The sequence below is a fragment of the Perognathus longimembris genome, chromosome 17 (assembly GCF_023159225.1).
Source record: "Perognathus longimembris pacificus isolate PPM17 chromosome 17, ASM2315922v1, whole genome shotgun sequence".
NCBI classification, from domain to species: domain Eukaryota; kingdom Metazoa; phylum Chordata; class Mammalia; order Rodentia; family Heteromyidae; genus Perognathus; species Perognathus longimembris.
The window spans coordinates 55,359,042-55,379,695 of NC_063177.1; the positions used below are offsets into that span (position 1 = coordinate 55,359,042).

General features: G+C 65.0%; 1 protein-coding gene across 7 annotated transcripts in view; it reads left to right on the forward strand.

Annotated features, from left to right (window-relative positions):
* Baiap2 (BAR/IMD domain containing adaptor protein 2) overlaps window positions 1-20,654 on the forward strand; it is a 69,663-nt gene that overhangs the window by 39,814 nt on the left and 9,195 nt on the right. For 2 of the 7 annotated variants that reach the window (XM_048366953.1, XM_048366954.1), the window contains exons 4-13: window positions 208-269; window positions 928-999; window positions 1,459-1,596; window positions 12,194-12,346; window positions 13,895-14,119; window positions 14,278-14,479; window positions 14,961-15,162; window positions 16,644-16,712; window positions 17,280-17,442; window positions 18,057-18,091. In XM_048366953.1, the coding sequence (XP_048222910.1) occupies window positions 208-269; window positions 928-999; window positions 1,459-1,596; window positions 12,194-12,346; window positions 13,895-14,119; window positions 14,278-14,479; window positions 14,961-15,162; window positions 16,644-16,712; window positions 17,280-17,442; window positions 18,057-18,091 (1,321 nt within the window). Of the gene's footprint in view, window positions 1-207; window positions 270-927; window positions 1,000-1,458; window positions 1,597-12,193; window positions 12,347-13,894; window positions 14,120-14,277; window positions 14,480-14,960; window positions 15,163-16,643; window positions 16,713-17,279; window positions 17,443-18,056; window positions 18,092-18,389; window positions 19,812-20,193; window positions 20,242-20,654 lie in introns of those variants that run through there. The other 5 variants (XM_048366956.1, XM_048366957.1, XM_048366955.1 and 2 more) reach the window with 5 other exon arrangements.

Below are 20,654 nucleotides of genomic sequence, written 5' to 3' on the forward strand. Positions count from 1 at the left end.
GTTGTTGGTGTGTCTCTGTGAGTGGCTGAGTCTGTGTTTGGACACGTGTTCATGCTCTCCCCTGTGCCTGGGCTGCAGTGTGTGTGTAAAGGCACTGCCTGTCTCTAGGTAGCAGATGGGGTTTGGAGGCCCCCCCCCCCCCCCGTGAGGGGCTTGGCCGTGATGTGCAGGGTATCTAATCTCATTTCCTCCTGCTGCCGTGTCCAGGAGATGTCCTCTTCCAGATGGCCGAGGTGCACAGGCAGATCCAGAACCAGCTAGAAGAAATGGTAAGTCTGGCCTCTGACGTCCTCTCCCCGAGTGGGGTGCCGAGTGGCCACGTGCTTTGGCCCCATGTCCTCTTGGGCCTACTCTGGGGTCTTGTCACCACACTCAGGCAGAGGTGGGCTGCCGGGCTTGGGACACAGATGGCATCAGTCATCCTGAACCGCCCAGGAGATGACTCTCGAGGGCCCGGGGTGCAGGGGGAGCCTTGGGGAGGGGGACAGGCTGGGCCAGGGTCTCATGCTTGGCTGCGACCAGGTGGGGCCAGAGAGCACCCTCCCAAGGCAGAGCCGCGTGCACCGTGTCAGGCTTTCTCTGAGCTCCCCTGTCAGGGAAGCAGCCTGCTGGCGTCCTCTGCTCACAGCTTTCAGTTCATTAAAGTAGGTAGCCTATAAAGGAGAGCACCAGGCAGGAGAGAAAAGTTTATTCCCCAGCTGCTGGCCTGTGGCCAAGGTGATGCATGGCAGGGGAGAAGAGGTGACCCCCAGGGCAGGGGTGGGGAGGGGGGGCCTCTAGGAATGCCAGTTACCTAGGTAACGCAGGTCCTGGGCGGAGACACCTGCCTGGAGCCCTCCCGGTGGGGTGGGCGGGCCTGAGCCCAGGCTGCCCCCCTCCCTGCACGGTGTTGCAGCTGACTGCAGGTCTGCTCTCTTCTCTGTCCAGCTCAAGTCGTTTCACAATGAGCTACTCACACAGCTGGAGCAGAAGGTGGAGCTGGACTCCCGGTACCTGAGTGTAAGTACGCCCTGCTCCGCACCTGTGGGCCGCCTTGGCGGGCGCCGGTTCCCGCCTCTCCTCTCACACTCTGCCCTGGTCTGAACATGGTTAGCTTCTGGGGGGTTCCCGTCGGTGTGGGCTCTGCCAGAGTGCTCCCTGTCTGTGCCCTGAAGCTCTCAGCACGCGTGCCTTAGCTGGCGGGGAAGAGCAGGGCCGAGGCTCCTGGCCTTGTCTACTACAGGAATGTTAGTTCTGCGCCTCAGTGTCAGTGACAGGTTCCACTTCCATTTCTAAGGAGTTGTGACCTGCGTCTGGTGGGTAGGGCTGAGGCCTGCTACGGAGACCCCTCCTCCGCCTCCCCCCTCCCCCCTCCCCTCCCCCCTCCTGCAGCCGGAGCGGCCTGGGAGGGGTGAGGACGGGCGCAGCTGAGTGGCTGCTGAGGCTCACGGGTGTCCGGGTTCTGTCGTGGGCCCGCAGGCCGCACTGAAGAAATACCAGACGGAGCAGAGGAGCAAAGGCGACGCGCTGGACAAGTGTCAGGCCGAGCTGAAGAAGCTCCGCAAGAAGAGCCAGGGGAGTAAGAACCCACAGAAGTACTCGGACAAGGAGCTGCAGGTAAGCTCAGCACAGGCCCGCTCTCCTGCCTTGCTCTAGGGGGCTTCTGGAAGGTTCTTGGCTACAGAAGCAGAAACTCAAATTAAGCTCTCTCCTGTGCCTCTGGACTCCCGCCTAGGATCCAGACCCCAGACCGTTACACTAATGAGCTGCGATCGCCTGTCCCAGGCTGGCCAGTCAAGGGCATCTGTGGCAGCCCTGGCAGATGGCCCTGGAGGCTCCTGGGGCAGCCTGTTACTGTTTCTCACCCTGCCCTGCCAGCATTGCGGGTGCCAGGTGCTGAGCAGGCTCAGGTCGAGGATATTGTGGCCTAGTGACACCACAACCCTGGGCTCATTTCTTGAAACAGAGCAGGCCCAGAAAGCCCTGGCCTGTTCCCCAGGGCCCAGTGAGGCTGGTAAGAGAAGGGGACACAGGACAGGGCAGCCGTCTTGAGGAGGAGACACCTGAAAACCTCAGCCAGTGGCCAGGAGCTCCCAAAGCACCCTAGGGTGCGTGGGTGTGGTTACTCCCTGGCCTAGGAGCCCCACCCTTCTGGCTGGAGAGCAGGGCACCGGTGTGCGTGTGTGTAAGCCCGTGTCCTGTAGTGTCTGCGGTGCTGGTGGTGCGTTCTCATCTCCTTTCTTGATCCTGCTGACACTGAGTGGATCCGTAGCACTCTGATGGCCTAGGCGATCCAGCCCTGAGCAGCCTGCAGGCCTCTGGTCACCTGGTGAGCTGGGGATGCCCCCAAGGGAAGGACAGGCCTGGGCTGCCTGGGTGGATGAGAGTAGCAGAGCCGCAGCGGGCGGGCACCCGGAGGCCTTGTGACCCCAGTTGCTGCCCTGCAGCTCTTGTGCTATTTGCAGAATGGACAGAATGGCCCTTGCCTTTGTTACAGCAGACACACTTTCTGGGTCTAGCTCTGTTTTCTGTGTGAGTGTGTGTGCGCACACGCTGGGGTTTGAACTCAGGGTCCAGGCACTGTGTCCCTGAGCTCTTTCACCCAAGGCTACCACTCTACCGCTTGAGCCCCGGCTCCACTTCCACTTTCTGGTGGTTGACAGGAGATAGGCGTCTCAGAGATTTTCCCGCCCAGGCTGGCTTTGAACCACCCTCCTCAGATCTCGGCCTCCTGAGCAGATGGGATTACAGGCGTGAGCCACTGGCACCTGGCTATGTTTCGCTGGGTTATAATGCCACCACGACGCGCCAGTGAGGACCTGTGCAGCCTGAGGCGGGCACGGTTGGTGGGGGGGGCTTCCCAGAGCCGTCCTGACTTGTTCTTGAAGAGCTCCCCCGGAGCAGGGCTGGGGGCTGAGGAACACACACCTGCACACCTATGGCTGTGCGTCCATCTTTCCTTTCCTCCTGACCTCGGGTGGCTTGGCCAGCGGACCGCGTTGCCGGGGAGGGCGGTGGTCTCCACAGTGCGGGCGTGGACTGTCACTCAGCACAGACGCTGACCCCGGGCCAGGCGGGACAGCACTCCTCGAGGGAGCCTGCGGGCTGGGGTGGCGGGCTGGTGATGCGCGCACACCAGCCCCCAGGACGAGCCAGGCCTAACGCCCTTCTCCAAAGGTGCCTTTCAAACCCTGGTCTCAGGAGCAGTCTTGCCGAGCTGGCGTTCCTGTAGCATGCAACCCGCCTGACCCCCTGCAGCTCTGCCATCCCTGCAGCCACCTACCCGCCTCCTGTCTGTAGATTCCTCTACCGTGGATGCTGGCTGGGGCTGGAGTCGCACACGGGCCGCTTGTTTCTGGCTCCCAGCACCGAGGATCCTTCCCCAGGCTCGCTCGGGTCCCGTGTATCCGTCGGCGTGGTGTTAGGTCTGATTCTGGGGCAGCAGTGTCTTCCTTCTCACAGCTGAGCAGCTTTCCATCAGGAGGCTGTTTGAGGACTTCCCTCTGCCACCTGGAGCTGAGACCCATCGTGGCACCCACACGGGCCCGCGAGGCCCGGCCGAGGGCGCAGCTGGGTGGAGGCGAAGGGCTTGGGCTTGGCCTTACTCAGGACCAGTCCGCTGCCACCTGGGCCCTAGCCGTCCACATCTCACCAAGCACCTCCAGCTTCCTCCTTTCTCATTCTGCCCCTGCACCTCCTATACGCCCCTAAGGCCCACCCTTCCCACACACCCAGTCTGCTGCCTACCCTGCTCTTTCCTGGATCCCAGGTGGACCACAAAGCCCAGGGAATGGCATTTGCATGCTGGGTGTGCAGAGCTGTTGCTCCTGTAGTCTTCCTGTGGCATAAGAGGCGCTTCTCCTGCGGACAGGGCGGCCAGCTCCGTGCTCCTGACACAGAATCTGCCCCAGACCACCGGGGTGCCTCTCCTCCTGGGCCTCCCTGGCTACCTCCAGCGTCTCAATGGGCCTGGTTCCTGGCAGCCACTGAGTGTGGGAGTGGCTTGAGGGCTGTCGGGTGTAGCTTCGGCCCCCGTGTGCTCGCGGGCTTGGGCACGGCAGAGCCCTTTCCTTCTCTCACCTGCACAAGCAGGCACCTGCTCAGGTTGCTGGTGAGGGTGCTGGGGGTACCGAGCACAGAAGGCTGGGCCGCAGCCCCGGAAGTGTGGCGGCAGGGCTCATCTAGTGGCGTGTGGTGTCCCTCCACGATACACGTGGGTGATCCCAAGCCGGAAATGCCTGATCCCGGCAGCGGGACCCAATGTGCCCACTGTGGTTGCGAGCTCTGAGGTCAGGTGTCGGAGCAGGTGTGGAGGACACTTTCCATCTGCCTTGAAGCTGAGGTGTTCAGAAATGAGGGTGAACTTACAGCCATTTGCCCCCGGGGCAAGGTCTGGAGAGGGCTGCGAGTGGGGAAGCCGGTGACGGGTTCCGGCCGTGCTTGGTGTGAGGGGCTAAGCAGCAGTGTGGTGGGCGGTTGCCAGTGCTGTGGAAGCGCCCGGGGTTGGGGGGGTATTCCTGCCCCCCCCCAGGGCTGGGAGGTGCACAGCCTGGCGGCCGGGACGCCTGGGGGGGCCTCAGCCCTGGACCCCTGGCCTCGGGGGCTTCTCCTGGGAGATGTCTCACGCTGGTTTCTCTTCCCAGGCTGTAGGTTAGCCCCTGACCAAGGCCTCCCTTTGTCTCGTTTCCATCGCGGAGCTGGGACGTCCTGTCAGGCCCTTCTCTTCCCTGTCACCTGGCCCTCAAGAACATTCAGTACCTCTCTATGCCCCCTCGCTGGCTGTGACAGCCCTGGGATGGCCTCAGTTTCCCCATTTGTGAAGCGGGGCCCTCCTGCCTGCCTTCTTTATCGTGCGTAGGAAAAGTCCTGAGACTACGTGGAGCCCTGTACCCCTTTCTGTCACTTGAGTCCTGTCTCCTCTCCTGAACCCCTGTCTCGCTCCTCCCAAACCCTTCCTTGTTTCTTTATGGGGAGCAGTTTAACCAGGTGGTGTTTACGTTCTGTGATTGTTCCGCACACACCCCAGCCTTTCTGGGAAGGGTGGGCCCTGTGCTTGGCTGCTCCCCTGCCGCCGGCGGCTGCTTCGCAGTGGACAGCCTGTGCATGCGCAGTGGTGTGGGCTGGTTTCTTAACGGTAGGAAGCCAATGGGGGATGGGCGTCTTGTCTGCAAACCCCCTCATAGAGGCCAGAGGGTGGGATGGGGCGCCCCTTACCCCACATCTGAGCTTGAAGATAAGAGTGTGCTTGGTGTTCAGCTGGATCCCTCTCTCTTTTTTTAATGTGGTCGGTCATGGGGCTTAACCTCTGGGCCTGGCGCTGTCCCTGAGCTCTTCAGCTCAAGGGTAGCGCTCTACCACTTTGAGGGCTCACTTCTGGTTTTCTGTGGTTAATTGGAGATAGACCCTTCATGGACTTTCCTGTCTGGGCTGGCTTTGAACCTCCATCCTCAGAGCTCAGCCTCCTGAGTGGCTAAGGATTACAGGTGTGAGCCACCAGCACCTGGCTGGATCCCTCTTAAAGGAAAAACAAAACAAAACTGGAGCTCAGGGTCTCCTGCTCTCACTTGGCTCTTTATTCACTGTTAGCCACTTGAGCCATGCCTCCATCCCAGCTTTTTAGCTCATTAGTTGGGAGAGAGCGTCTCACAGACTTCTGTGCCGGGGCTGGCTTCAAACCTTGATCCTGAGATAGATCTTAGCCTCCTGGGTAGCCCAGGATCACAGCTGTGCGCCGCCACGCCTGGCTCCTCGCACCTGGAGCTGGGCAAGAGGAATGCTGGGCTGTGGTAGTCTGCCTGGCCGCCGTGGCGGGGTGCCCATCCATCAGGCTGCTCCTTTTGGCTCCACACCTTTGGAAACCTGGCCAGGGGCCAGGGTTTGCCTTCTGCACCAGGTGTAGCTCCCGGGGGCTGGGCAGAGGCCGGAGGCTTTGTAGAACGGCGGCACCTTCCCCTTTGAAGGGGAAGAAAGCCTGGGCCTGGGAGCTGAGTTGGCCCCAGTCAGCTCTGCTATGGCTCGGCCTCTGCTCGGCCCCACCCCCTTTGGGGCTCTCTCCTCTGGTCTTGCCCCACCACACCCAGTGGCCTTACACGATCTTGTGCGTCTTAGGACTCTAGCCATCTTGGCTACCAGGAAGGGGCCTTTACTTCTGGAAGGAACTCGCAGGGTTCTCTTTGCTGCTTGCCGCCGTACCTTGAGACACTCACGAGCCTCTGGGGTCTCTCAGCTCTGTGAGTTGCTCACCTGATGGAGCAGGGCCAAGTGAGGGCGTCTTCCGCACGCAGGCACCCCGTGGCTGGCTTGGGGGTCCGGCCTGGGATCCTCGAGCTGTGCTAAGCCCAATGCCTGCCGCTTCTGTCGTCGTCCCGCATGCACCTCGACCCCGGCTTGCCCAGGCGAGGGGAAAGGCTCCACGATGGAGTTGTCAGGCGTGGGCTCCACTCAGCTCCCCTGAGACCGGAGCGGTCTGGTGTGGGAATCGGTGGCCTGGCTTGCTGGTGGGTCTGGAGGCCTGGGAGTGGGGACTCGCCAGAGAGGTCCCGAGCCCCTGCGCGTCGGGGGACGGCCCGTGAGCAAGCGCTGCGCTCCCCGCCAGCCTCTGGGGCCGAAGCTGCTCGGAGTGGGAGCCTGAGAACCTCACCCTGGCCGGGAGGAGGGCGGACGGCACGTCCAGGCCGGCAGGCCAGGGCTGCCCCCGTGCTGGCTGGGCCGGCTGGAGCGGCCACGCTCAGTCAGGAACTGCGTGTCACTGAGGCCGCATGTTGGGATTTCCAGAGAAGGAACTAATTTTAATTATAGGTCAGGGAATAGGAGCTCGGAAGCATTTGGGGCACTAACTAGGACACAGAGTTTATATAAAGGGGGGGATGTTGCGGGAGCCGCCCTCTTGGCCTGCGGGCATTGACCCCCCAGGCACCTTGCCCCCTAGTGCTGATGAGGTGTGGAGGGGACGTTCTCCCCAAGGGACCGTGGGCATTGTCAGGCAGAGGGCTTGCATCCCTCTCAGGAATGGGGGGACATGGCTAGTCCATGGGCGCTTGGCCGCAGAAGCCAGGAGGAGGCCCCAGGGTCCGTCCAGCCCTTTCCATCACTCAGAGCAGGCGTGGTCACGTGACCCACCGTCCATGCCATTCCCTGGCTGCACCTTGAACCTGAGGGTCCCACCATGGAAAGGAGGAGCCTGGCCACCTGTGGGTGGGTCTGGAGGGCAGCCGGTTCCCCTGCAGACCAGTGCCCTAGGGCGCACGGACGCCGCCCCTCAGCACGCCACGTGCCAGTGCCCACAGGCTGCCGCAGATGGCTCGGGCGCCGGGCGCAGCCCCGTCGACAGACCCTCCAGGCTGAAGTTCTCCAGGTTCTGTTCTGTCCCGTGTGCCCCTCCCCCGCCTAGCTCTTACAGGAGAGGCACAGGTAGGAAGCTGTGGCTGGGAAGGGGACAGTTCTCTTGCTGTTCGGGCTCTGACTGCGGGGGGCGGGGGCGGGCAGGGGGCTGGGCCACAGGGGCGCCTTGTCTGTGAGGGGATCGGCTAGTACCAAAGACAGCAGCCTGCAGTGTGGGTGTGCGGGTGTGCGTGGGGGGGGGAAGCATTGTGCAGGCTCTGGGCACCGTGGGAGGGGTCGCCAGAACCCCATGTAGTATTGGAGCCCCAAAGACAATGAGAAAGCCCGGCACAGATCAGCTGGACGTGCACAGATAGGCCCGTTGGGAGTGCGGGCAGGCCCACAATCCCGCTCCATCACCCTGGGGGGGGTCGACCTTGCCCTCTGAGGCCAGAGGGGGACAGCCCCAGAACAGCCCTGTCTGCGCCGCCCAGCTCCATAGCTACCTATGCAGGGATTCCGCAGGGGCAGGGACAGGGCCTGCCCCACGTCCGTCCACCCCCCCACCCCGGGTCTGGCTAGCAGGATGCCTGTGCCTCCAGGGAGACCCACGGAGTCTGCCTGGGTCCTTCACCGGTCCCACTGAGCTGGCTGGGGAGGAGGAAGCGGGCGCAGCCCCGGCTGAGCCACAGCTGGGCAGGCCTGGGTCCCCCAGACCTATCTGTACACGTCCGGCCAGTCGGGTGGCCGTAGCCCCTCTGGAGTCTTTAGTTGGTTGTGTCACCCTCAGCGGGTTTGCCTGTGCGAGGCCCAAGCTCCCAGATTGCGGTCTGAGAGGGGAGAGACTCGTTCTATTTAAAGGGCTGTGTAATTAACGAAGCAAAGACAAAATAACCATGGTTTAGATCTTCAGAAAGGATAATAGCGGAGGCTGGGCCGGGGGCTCGGCGCGGGGGGTGGGGTGGGGGGAGGGTGCGGCCCGGAGCCCGCTCCCTTCCTCCTTGCCCGGCCGAGGGCAGTCCGGACAGACCGGAGCCGCTGCCAGCCGCACAGCAGACGTGGACTTTACTCCGGAGCAAGCGCCAGCCCGGGGTAAAGAGGGAGAGGAAGGACGCAGAGAGGCTGCAGCTCCAGAGGCAGCACCGGGACCCGGCCGTCCCTAGGGAGCGGGTGGCCTCCGTCAGCGTGCTCAGCCCTGGCGTGGAGAGCGGCCAGGCGGTCCGAGGAGTGCCGGGCGGGGCCCCCAACCCCTGCGAGCCGGGCAAGATGACACCCCTCGTGGACCTGATAGAAAGCTCTGGGCCCCTCCCCCAGGAAATGGGGCCCTGGGGTTTGTGGGTCCCTGAAGCCTGCCAGAGATGTGTCCAGAACACATTCACCTTCGTGCATTTTCTCTTGCTGAAAATGCCTAGAACCTAACCCCCTAGGTTAGTAGTGGGCGGGATTGGGGGTGGGGGGACTCCTCCGCTCATGGCCCTGGGGGGCTGGCAAGTCCAGGAGTGAGAAGCCCAGCACCTCGTGAGGCAGACAGCGAGGCGGCGGAGCGAGCGCGGGCTCCTCTAGAGCCGCCGGTGCCATCCTGGGGCGTCTTCCTGAGCTCACCTGGCTCTGTCACCTCCCGGAGGCCAGCCGTGGCCAGAGCCGCCATCGCCACAGGATGTGGCTATTGGGGGGCAGACACAGCTCCTCTAAGCCACAGCGACGGTCCTGGCAGAGCGCGGTGTCCAGCCCTCTGTCTCTAGGCCTTACACAGCGACGGGGGTGCAGGCCTTCCAGATCAGGGGGACCCTCGGCTGTCAGACGCCAGCGGCTCCAGGCAAAGTGTAGTTGAGGGTCCTGCCGCCCCTTCCAACTTAGGCCGCGTTCTGAGCTGGCTCCTTGAAGGAATCGTCCTTGGCCGTGGTGACAGGAAGGCCCGGCCTCATGCTCGCTCTCCCTCATGAGCAGGGGGAGACCTGGGGACACCGAGCTGTGTGAGAGACATGGGAAAGCCACACCAGCCATCAGATGGGGAGCCACAGCCGTTTCGGATTGTTCTGGAACACCCTCCCCCACTCTGAGTCACCAGCTTGCTTTGGAGAAGAGACACGGTTTCCAATCACTTGTGTTTTCTCGGATTACAGGGCTGTTCAGCCCCGGGTGACTAAGTGGGAGCGTTTTGTGGGTCTTGAATGCTTTCAGCTGGGCGTTTCTATAGTGCCGTCGCCATAGCACCCAGCTAAGCAGAGCGCCTCTCGGCAGGGCTGGGCGGGTGGGGACGCCGGTGCCTGGCCGCCTCGGGGCAGGCTCGGGCTGCGGACCGTTCTAGATGGCCGGTTGCAGGTCAGGCTGTGTTCCGTCCTCGGCATGTTCCAGAAAGCTCCACCATTCCCACCTTGGGGCGCCCCATGCACCCGCTGCTCAGAGCAGCCCGGAGCCCTGCTGAGGTGGCTGCTGTCTCCTCCCTGCCCTCCTTCTGCCCCCCTCTCGAGGCAGTGCTCCTTGCGTGGCCTAGATTTCCAGGATCTGCCCGGCGAAGTTGGCGGCCTGGAGAAGGAGGTCAGGGATGTTGGCTGTCATTCCTAGACAGAAGTGGCAGCCACATGTCCCTAGCCTTGGCCCAAGTGCCTGTCAGAGCTCAGTACCTAGACACAAACTGGCATCCCTCTTGCTTGGGTCCTTGCAGCCCCCACTGGGCTGACGTCCAGGCGGGCATGAGGCTTAAGGGGCGTCTCTCCTCGTGCCTCCTGCAGAGGGGGTCCCAGGGGAGACCTCGGGGGCTCCTGACCACACGGCTCAGGCACCTTGTCCCATCTTGTCTCTCGTCTCTCCCTGGCCCTCCTGGGGTGACCTCTGTGGCTCCCGGTCGATTTGAGGGTACACGAGTCAGTGGAAATCTTAAAAATAAAACGCCACCCCCTCCAATGCCGTTGGCTGCCAGACCCCGCTAATGAGGCCAGAGCCCCGCGCCACGCTGCACTCCGGGGAGCAGAGGCGCCGCGTGAAGGTGGCCGCAGCCTACAAACCCAGAAACGCGTGGCTGGGCGGCCGGCAGCTCCGGGCCTGTTGAGAAGGTGCGGTTCTCGGGGAGAGAGGCCCCGGGGGGCCTTGCGGCCTGGTTTAGCGGCCGCCTGGGTGCCTTCCGCACGGCGCCATTCCTTCTCCGTTCTCCGGGTAGTGACGGGCACGGGAGCCGTGGCGGTGCCGCCCCGCGGCCTCCTCTCTGAGCACTCCCTTCCCCCTGCTGCCGGCTCTGCGGCTGAGCCCCTCGGGCGCTGAGCTGCACCTGCCGTGACCACCGGGCCCTCGGAGCCCGGCCACCGCGGGACACCTCTGCAGGGGAGGCCCCCGCCATCTCTGGTGGGCCTTGTACCCTGGCCAGCTGCCCTGCTCCAAGCCGGGCCTCGCTCCGTGTCCTGAGTGCCAGGGCCCCGCCGGGAAAGCGCCTGGGCTTTGAACCTCTCGAGCGGGACTGCGGGCCGCTGTACACCCAGCGCGCTGGGGGGCGGGCAGGAGGGGGGTCCCCGGGCCCCCTCCGGTGCAAGCCCACCCTTTCTCTCTTCCTGGCCTCACCCAGATGCTTTCTACCTTCGGCTTGGGGAAAGGAGTCCAAGCGCTCCGGGGTGCTGCACCCCCTCTTCCCAGAGGCGTTGGAGCAGAGGCGGCCCTGACAGGAGTGCATTGTGTAACCAGAGGAAAAGTACCCGCTAGATGGAGGAGCGGGGAGGAGGCGGGGGCGGAGGCGGCAGCCTCCACCATCATGACCCGAGAGCTGGATGGCGAATGCACCCCGGCTGTCCTCGGGCCTCCTGCCCCCCAGCTCCTCCTTCCCCTCCCGCGGACCCCACGTGTGGCCGGGCGGCCCCGCCCCCGGGGAGCACTCGCTCGCCGAGGCTGCGGCCTTGATTGGGGTGGGGGCAGCAAACCAGCTCTCCGGAGGCCTGGTTGACGTTGGCTTTCCAGGGGGGAGGATGGCGTTGCGTGTGAAAGGGTGGGAGTCTGCAGCGCAGAAATGTTCTGTGCCAGTCCTGACCTTGGGGCACTTAAATCCCAGCTGGCAGCAGAGCCGTTGCACCGGCGGCCCTGGTGGGGACAGGCCCACGCCCGCGTGGGCCCCTCTTCCCTCCAGCCCGGCTCTGCGTGGGGAGGGACCCAGGGAACAGCCTGCTCTGGCCCCCTCGGCCGCCCACAGCCCAGCCACCCACCCACGCTGAGTCAGCTCTGAGGCAGCCGTGAGTCAGAGCGGCAGGCGCCCCGGCAGCAGGGCCTGCCCCCTGCCGGAGGGTGTCGGCTGCTCCTGGACGGAGCGGGGCCCTGTGTGCACCTGGGGCTTCGCAGGGCCGCTGCCGCCCACGGGCTTGCCGGCACGTTGCTCTCGGGTCCGCATCTGTGTCCCAGCCCGGGGGGTCCGGGCACCCTGACGCGGGGCAGATTGGACTCCCCGTTAACCGACGAGGTGGATTGAGACTGTGGGCATGGGAACTACAGGGAGCTTGGTGACGAAGGGCCACACACGGGCCCCAGACCTCAGATGTACCATCTCCTGCCACGTCGGGGAGGGGGCGGCGGAGAAGCCCACCTGACAGGCCACCCTGACCTGGTGACTCTTCCTTGCTACTCCCCTCCTGAAGTGCTCTGTGGCTCACGTGTCACGGGGGCGGGGCCCGTTGTCCTGTGGCCTCTCCGCGTGGATTGTTTGTACTGACTGTTAAGACTGGTTTTCGGTAGTCCCGAGGCCTGACCCCATCCCTGTGCGTGCTGGGCAGACGCTCTGCCCCTGGAGTCAGTCTGTTAGCCCTGGGCCTTGTTTTGCCTGGGCCTAGATCATGGTCGTCCTGTTCCACGCCTCCCCTTGGAGCTGGGGCGACAGACGCACGCCGTCACCAGCCTTTTCCTTCTCCCTCTTTCCCCACAGTACATTGATGCCATCAGCAACAAGCAGGGTGAGCTGGAGAGCTACGTATCGGATGGCTACAAGACGGCGCTCACCGAGGAGCGCCGGAGGTTCTGCTTCCTGGTGGAGAAGCAGTGTGCCGTGGCCAAGAACTCGGCTGCCTACCACAGCAAGGTGAGCGCCCCAGCGGCAGCTGCGCACACCGCGCGCGGGAGCGGCCTCCGCGTGGGCCGGGCAGCATCCCGCCTCTGTCCACCACGCAGTAGTACCGAGGGAGAAACCCAGCAGACGGTAGGCAGACACTCGCTTTGACGCTAGTTGCTGGGGCTTGAACTCAGACCCTCAGGCTCTCAGCTCTATCACCCAAGGCTGGAGCTCTACTACTTGAGCCACGCCTCCAGTTCTAGCTCTTTGCCAGTTAATTGGAGGCAGAAGTCTCAAGGATTTTTGAACCTCCATCTTGAGTTCTCCGCCTCCTGAGTAGCTAGAGTTACAGGCATAAGCCACCAGTTCCCAGTTTTGTAATGTTTTTTCTTCTTTTTAGCTCTCTTCATTGCTGGTCTCCCTCCATCCTCCCCTCCCCTATGTTTTTGTTTTTGATACTAGTGCTGGGCATCGAGCTCAGGCTTTCATTCTGGCTTGCCCTGTTCACTGAAGGTTGGTGCTCTTACCACTTGAGCCACATCTCTGCTTCTGGCTTCTTGCTAGTTAGTGGGGGATGAGTCCCTCAGAGTTGTCTGCCCAGCTGGCTTCGCACCTCCTGAGTAGTTAGGATTGGGGGTGTGGCGCACCAGTGCCCAGCTTCTCTCCCCTACTTGTGAAGCCGGGCTCTGGGGATCAGCATGGCACAGGTCGGCACACGTCGGTGTACCCGTGTGCACACACAGGTGGGATCTGGTCCCCGTGGTCCGGGGCACCGAGGAGATAAACATGCCTTCTCCCCCAGAGGCTCCTCCGCCCCGCCGCCTGGGCCTGCCCTGGCTGTGGGTTGAGGGAGCAGGGCAGGGCCACACCTGCGTTCTCCTGTGGGAGGGCGGCTGGCCCTGCCTCTCCTCCCGCCGAGCCCCTGCGGTCCCCACGGTCCCCACGGGGACAGTCCCTGATTCCCAGGAGAGCCAGCAGAACGCTGCTCGCGCCCCCCCCCCCCCCCCCCCCATGCCTGGACCCAGCCGCCCGGCTGAGCTGGGAGGCGCGGCGCGGTCACCTGCGCCCTCTAGTGGGAACCAGGCCTGTGACAGGTCCAGAAAGTAGAGCTCGGAGCGGGGACCGCAGACACTGCCACCCCCCTCAGACACTGGTTGTGCACCGTCACGCAGCCCTTCCAGCCCACTCCGCGTAATGGAGTCGGAGCAGGGGCTCCTTAACCTCGCAGCCCCCAGTCCTTGAACTCCTGCCGCCAGCACAGGACCCCCAAAGCCGACCTCCGCTTCCTGCTGGTTCATGCGCTTGGCTGTCGCGGGCGTGCGCCCAGGGAAGGGTGGGGAGGGGCAGTGAGCCCCGCCTGTCCCTCCTCTTCCCGCAGCGCCGGCAGGGCGGCTGCTCCTCTCTCCAGGCCGTAGAGGTGTCGTCGTGACCACCCCATGTGGACGGCGCGCAGGGCCTTTGCCCGTGGCTGGGGCTCTCGGTGGCTCCCCCCGCCGTGGTGCCAGGGAGCGGGGCGCCGGCGCCCTCCTGGGGCCTGCGGGCCGCGCTGACGCCCTTCCCGCCCCGTCCCTCCCTCAGGGCAAGGAGCTGCTGGCCCAGAAGCTTCCGCTGTGGCAGCAAGCCTGCGCCGACCCCAACAAGATCCCCGAGCGCGCCGTGCAGCTCATGCAGCAGATCGCCAGCAGCAACGGCTCCGTCCTGCCCAGCGCCCTGTCGGCCTCCAAGTCCAACCTCATCATCTCAGACCCCATCCCCGGAGCCAAGCCCCTGCCCGTGCCCCCGGAGCTGGCGCCGTTCGTGGGGGTGAGTCCCAGGGCTTGGGGAGCTCGCGGGGGGGGGGGGAGGGTGGCCCCCGTGTTCAGCAGCTCGTTCTCCAAAGGGCAGGACCCCCCCGGGGGGTTCAGGGTCCCTCCCCGAGCCGGCCCCCAGCGACGCCCCGCCCCTGCCTCCTCTCCCTCCAGCGGATGTCTGCTCAGGAGAATGTGCCCATCCTGAACGGCGTCGCGGGCCCGGACAGCGAGGACTACAACCCCTGGGCCGACCGCAAGGCTGCCCAGCCCAAATCCCTGTCTCCCCCGCAGCCTCAGGGCAAGCTGAGCGACTCGTACTCCAACACACTGCCCGTGCGCAAGAGCGTGACCCCGAAGAACAGCTACGCCACCAGTAAGGGGCCGAGAGGGGCTGGGCCTGAACCCCCCCACCCCCCACCCCCGTGTGCCTTCCCAGGCCTCCAGCGGTGCCACACCCTGGAAAAGCGAGGCCTGTGAGAGCGCGTGCACGTGCCTGCGTGTCCCTGGTGTCCACCGTGCATGTGTGCGCCTGTATGCATGTTTCCACGCGGATGCACGGACGTGGCGTGAATGTGTCTGGGGAAGCGGGTAGCGTGGCATGTACGCACGCTCGCCTGGGGCTGCGTGTGTGTGTGCGCGCGCATGCGTGAGCCCTGTGTACGCGTGCATGCGGCGTGGGCCCGCGGAGGCTGTGGCCCATAGAACAGGAGCAGAGCAACAGGCCGGGTGAGGAGTCCAGGGAACCAGGGCGCTGCCGCCGGCCGGCGCCCTCTGTGCCCGGCTTGCTGGCCCCGCCCGGGGCTCCGCCCGCCACGAGCAGCCCGCTCACCCCCTCCCCATTGTTGCCCTGGCAGCGGAGAACAAGACCCTGCCACGCTCGAGCTCCATGGCGGCCGGCCTGGAGCGCAACGGCCGCATGCGGGTCAAGGCCATCTTTTCCCACGCGGCGGGTGACAACAGCACGCTGCTGAGCTTCAAGGAGGGCGACTTCATCACTCTCCTGGTGCCCGAGGCCCGCGACGGCTGGCACTACGGCGAGAGCGAGAAGACCAAGATGTGAGCGGCAGGGCCGTCGGGGGGCAGCGCCGTCGGGGGGCAGCGTGAGGCGGTAGCCCAGCACGGCCTGGTCCAGAAGTGCTGGCCGCACGGGGCTCTGGCTGGGCCAGAAGCCCAGGCAGCAGGGACAGGCCTGGTCCCTGCAGCTGCATGGTGCGCAAGGCGTTTGGCTGTGCCCAGTGGAGGTCACGGGCCTGGGGAGAGGGGAGGGGGGAGGGAGCCCTCCTCCCTCCCTCCCCCATGTTTCTTCTTTTTTTTATTATTTTTTTATTTTTTTGCCAGTCCTGGGCCTTGCACTCAGGGCCTGAGCACTGTCCCTGGCTTCTTCCCGCTCAAGGCTAGCACTCTGCCACCTGAGCCACAGCGCCCCTTCTGGCCGTTTTCCATATATGTGGTGCTGGGGAATCGAACCGAGAGCTTCATGTGTAGGAGGCAAGCGCTCTTGCCACTAGGCCATATTCCCAGCCCCTATTATTAAATTTTTTTGACAAGGTGTTGTGCAGAAGGGGTACAGTTACATAATAGGGCAGTGAGTACATATCTTGTGATATCTTACACCCTGTTTTTCTTTCCCTTCCCTAGATCAGGTGGGCACGTATATAATACCCAGTGTACCAACATCATACACAGTAGCCACGTGGCGTACACCAAAGGAAATTCACCTAGAACTTTAAATATAACATCAACAATAGAGTTGGCTTATCCTTGTCTTATATGATCATACACACATAGCTGTTGAGCTGTTGTGATCCACTGGAAGGTCTATTTTAGACCTTTTTATGCTGAGTAGTTGTTGGGTTTTAGATATCTAGTCGTATCTGTTACGCCCTCGTTTTCTTTCCCTTCCCTAGTTGAGGTGGGCATGTATACACCGCGCAGTGTAACAACATCATGCACAGTAGCCACGTGGCGTACGCCGCAGGAAATTCACCTAGAGCATTAGACACGATGCCCCCGTCTCTTCTTAAGCTGTGGCTCTGTGTGGCAGGTGGATGGCAGCCTTCCTGGGTCCCCCCATCCCCAGACCCCAGCCTTGGGGTGCAGGCAGTGGGGTCCACAGTGCCACCAAGCAGGGCTGCTCAGCCCCCCTTGCCCTGTGGCTTAGTGGGTCTGGTGTCAGCCAGACTGCAGGGTACAGGTACCCTGGGGTGAGGGTGCCTGCCCTCCTCCGCCCTGGGTGGGGTGGGGGTGCCTGCCCTCCTCCGCCCTGGGTGGGGTGGGGGTGCCTGCCCTCCTCCGCCCTGGGTGGGGTGGGGGTGCCTGCCCTCCTCCGCCCTGGGTGGGGTGGGGGTGCCTGCCCTCCTCCGCCCTGGGTGGGGTGGGGGTGCCTGCCCTCCTCCACCAGGTGCGGCCGGGCCGAGGGTCCAGCGGGACTGGGACCCAGTGGTGGTCGGGAGAGGCCCCGTTGCAGCCTGGCAGGGTGCCCGCGGGCGGCGTGCCCGTGGGCGGGCGTGGGCCGCTCACCGAGGCCTCTCTTGCAGGAGGGGTTGGTTTCCCTTCTCTTACACCCGGGTGCTGGACAGCGACGGCGGCGACAGGTTGCACATGAGGTGAGTGAGGCTGCGGTGAGAGCCAGGCCCCCCCCCCCCCGCCGCCCCGGCACGGGCCTGGCCTCTGCCCCCCCCCCCCGCCTGGCGGGGCTGCTGCTGGGGGTGGGGGGCAGCATCAGGTGTTGTGGGGATCGGTGCCGAGGGGAGCCGCAGGTGCTGTGCGCGCGGCTGCTGGGGGGCCCCCGCGGTGGGGACACCTCTCCCGGCCTCTCGCGGCCCGCAAGTCGTCCTGGTCCTCGCGAGGCCCCGCTGGCCCGGGCGGTGATGGCCACTGCCAGTCCCCGCAGGCCTCCGTAGGGGGCGCCGTGCGAGTTCTCCTGGCACGTCCGGCCTGCTCCCGGGAGCCTGGCTGTGAGGAGACGGGGAGCCCCAAAGCAGGGAACCTGGGGTCGGCCTGGCGGCGGCCTTGCTGCCCCCTCGCTGTAGCCTGGAGGCCCACGTCTGGCTGGGGAAGGAGAAGGCAGTGGGCCACCCGGGAGAGTGCAGGCCGGCCGGGCCCCCCCCCGAATCCTGGAGAGGGGACAGACGGGGCGGCCCGGCCGGCTCTGAGCCCCGTGCTCCCTCCAGCCTGCAGCAGGGCAAGAGCAGCAGCACTGGCAACCTCCTGGACAAGGATGACCTGGCCCTCCCCCCTCCCGACTACGGCACGTCCTCCCGGCCCTTCCCCACGCAGACCGCCGGCGCCTTCAAGCAGAGGCCCTACAGCGTGGCCGTGCCCGCCTTCTCCCAGGTGAGCGGGCGGCCCCTCGTGACCGGAGCCAAGGCTGCGTGGGGAGGGTTTGCGGCCACACACCTTGCGGGGGTCCCTGCCGCGCAGGGCGTCTCCTGGACTGTGTCTACATGGGACGTGGCTGGCCCCTGGACCTCCAGGGCGGGGCCGGGGACGCCTAGAAGGGGCCGGTGGCTGTGTCCTGCAGCGGCCTCCCTGCTAGCCGCTGCCAGCAGGACCCCCCCCCGCCTGCCGGGACCCCCACCTCACAGCTAGTTACGGGGTGTCCGGGGCTCGAGGCCCTCCACCTACCAAGACAGCCAGGGCGGGACCTGCCCACGTCTCCCAGCGCCACTGCGCTTCCTGGGCCGCAGCTCTTGGAAGTCCTACATGGCGGGGGGCGGGAGCACAACGCGAGTTCCCGAGGTGACCGCCTCGTGGACCCAGAGCCCATTGTCCACTGGCCCCCGCCAGTGTCCTGGTTAACTTGGGGGGGGGGGTCACCACGGCACCACTGGGAATTACGAGCTACAAAGAGTTGTTGAACCCTTGCAGGCAGAGGTGCGGAGGCGGGGGGGGGGGGGCACAGGTCGGCAGTGGGGTGGCCCGGCCTGACTGCTGTCTTTGCTCCCCAGGGGCTGGATGACTACGGGGCGCGGTCTGTGAGCAGGTAAGGGGCTTCCGACTTGTCCTGGGGCTGCGGGCGGGTGGCCGGGGGTTCCGATGGGGGCCCAGAGGCCGCTCTTCTTCCTTGGGGGCCCAGCTTGGCCCCGAGCCGCCCCCCCTCCCGCCCCCGAGCTGGGAGCCACTCCCCCCTCCCGGCTGCAGGTCTTTCCGAGCAGAATAGGCCCTTCCTCTGCCCAGACCTGGCCCGGCCTCCACGGGGGTGAAGGGCAGGCCGGGGACACGGCCGCCTCGCCCGGGGTGGCGGCGCGCGTGTGGGCAGCGGTGCTGTGCTTTGTTCGCAGTGGCAGCGGCACGCTGGTGTCCACAGTGTGAGGAGGCCGAGCCCGCCGCCCCGAGGACCCCTCCCCCGCCCGCCTCCGTCGGTCCCCCTCCGCTCGCGTTGGTTTGTTCTCGGGTTTTCTCTCCCACCTGCTCCCGCCTTTTGGTTGGTGACCCCAGACTCTGTGATCCCCCAGGGTCCATGGTGCTGCTCCCTGCGCCCCCGCCCCCGTGCTCGAGCCGCCACCCGAGTGTCCCCGGCCCTGAGCGGGCCTTGCCCGGCGGGGGGCCCGCGGCCCGCCCCAGGTGTTCCCACCGCACACCCCTTTTCTAGGCTCTCCGTGAGCCAGGTCTGGAGTTTGAAGAAAACAAAAAAATCCTTTAAAAAAAAAAAGGGAAAAAAACAAAACACGTCAGGGAAAGGACTTTTTTTTCCCTGGAAACAAAAAACAGATATGCATGGACTCTGGTGTACGTACTGTTATCCCGCATCCCGCCCCGCCGCGGCTCTTCCGGAGCGGGGGCCCGGGCCCCTCCCAAGGGCTGCACCAAGAGAGGGGGCTTGCGCCAAGCTCGGGGGGCGCCTCCTGAGGAAGCGGGCCACTCCTGTGAGGGAGGCCCCCCCCCGCCCCGGCCCGGCCCCCCGCCGCCGGCACCGGGCCTCTCAGCAGACACTGCTGGCCAGGCACACCGAGCGGAGGGGCGCCCGTGGCGGGGGGGGGGGGGGGGGACCTCGCGCCCGGCGCCCGTGGGGGGGCGGGGACGGGCGCAGGCGCTGCCCGGCCACACGCAGACATTCCAAAGACCTCCAGAGACGACCCGCCCCGCTTCTTTTTGGAGTTTGTTTCTGTAACCAGCTTCGCGAGGGCGTGGGGGCCGCCGTGGCCCTGGGCCGCGGGGGGGGGGCGTGGGGGGAGCCGGGCCCTGCGCCACGCTGAGCACGCGCGTGTTTTTGTGTGTCTTGGTGACTTTAGAAGCAAGCACACGGGACTCCGTGGCTACTGGTTCTGTCTCTTCACACACTGACTCCGGGCAGCCGAGGGGAGGCCCCGCCCCGCCCCGCCCCGGCGCGGCCGCGGGAGCCCCCGGTGAAGCGTGGACCCGCCCGCCTCTCCCCGGTGTGGTCCGCTAGCCTCCCCGCACCCCGCTGAGGACTAGAGCCGCTCAGGCACGCTCAGACCCCGTTTTATATTTAAGGAAAACACAGCCAGAACCTGGACCTGTGTAAGGAACCTTCCGCGTCGTTCTGACTTTGCTCACGATTTTCAATCCAGGGGATTCCATGTCAATGGATGAATGTAGACACAAATCAGCAACACTTGTATGAAGATGTAAAGTGCTGACACTATTTTTTTTCCTTTTTCCTTTCCTTATTTTTTTTAAATCTGAATTGTGCCCTGTACTGCAGTCACCTGTTTGAATAAAAGTTTTATTTATTGCATCGAGTTGGGTTTGAAGGCTCCTTCCAGTCTCCCGGCACGTGTCGGGGCTGTGTGGGCCAGGCCGTGCACCCCTCGGTGCGCCCCAGCTCGAGGCCGTGCTCAGTGTCTTGGCCTCTGAGCTCGCGGGGCCGCTGGGGCGGGGTGTTGGACAGCTAGCCGGGGGGCAGGGCGGCCCGGTGGGGCTGGGGTCCCTGCTGCTGTCTGCACACTTGCTGACAGGGCCGGGCCGGAGCCTCCGGGCCTGGTGGGGAGGAGCAGGCTGCCTTGTCCGCGCCGCACACCTCGGAGCTGCCTCGGGATGGGTGGGGGGGCGGACGCCGCCGTAGGGCTGGGTCGCCGCCCCTCCCCCGTCCGCCCCACCAACGTGCCTTGTGTTTCCTTGCAGTGCCCACGTGGAAGTGGCCAGATTTTGAGCCGCCCCTGACTAGAGTTAGTAAGTTGCCCAGTCTTGCGCCCCTCTGTCTACGTCTGCGGGGACTCTCGGCAGACCCCGCGGCCCCCGGCTGGCAGCCGGCCGGGGGGCTCTGCCAGGCTGCCTGGCTGGGGGCTTTGGCTCTTCCTTCTTCTGGCTCCTCCTTGGGTTTGAGGGTCTTCCTTCCCCTGGACGCTATGGGTCTGGCTCTGTCTGCCCCGCCGCTGCCCTCCCTGCTGATGTGGGGTTGGCCCGGCCCTCTGTCTCCTCCCCTGCGGGGTGCCTGGGTCGCAGAGGGACCCCCTGGTGCACAGCTGGAGCAGGCCTGTCAGTGCCGACCGCAGGTCACCCACGCGGGCAGCTTTCTGGGAGAGTGGCAGGGGGGAGTCTGGGCCTTGCCTCAGAGAACTGGGGCCCCCCGACGTCCCCATCGC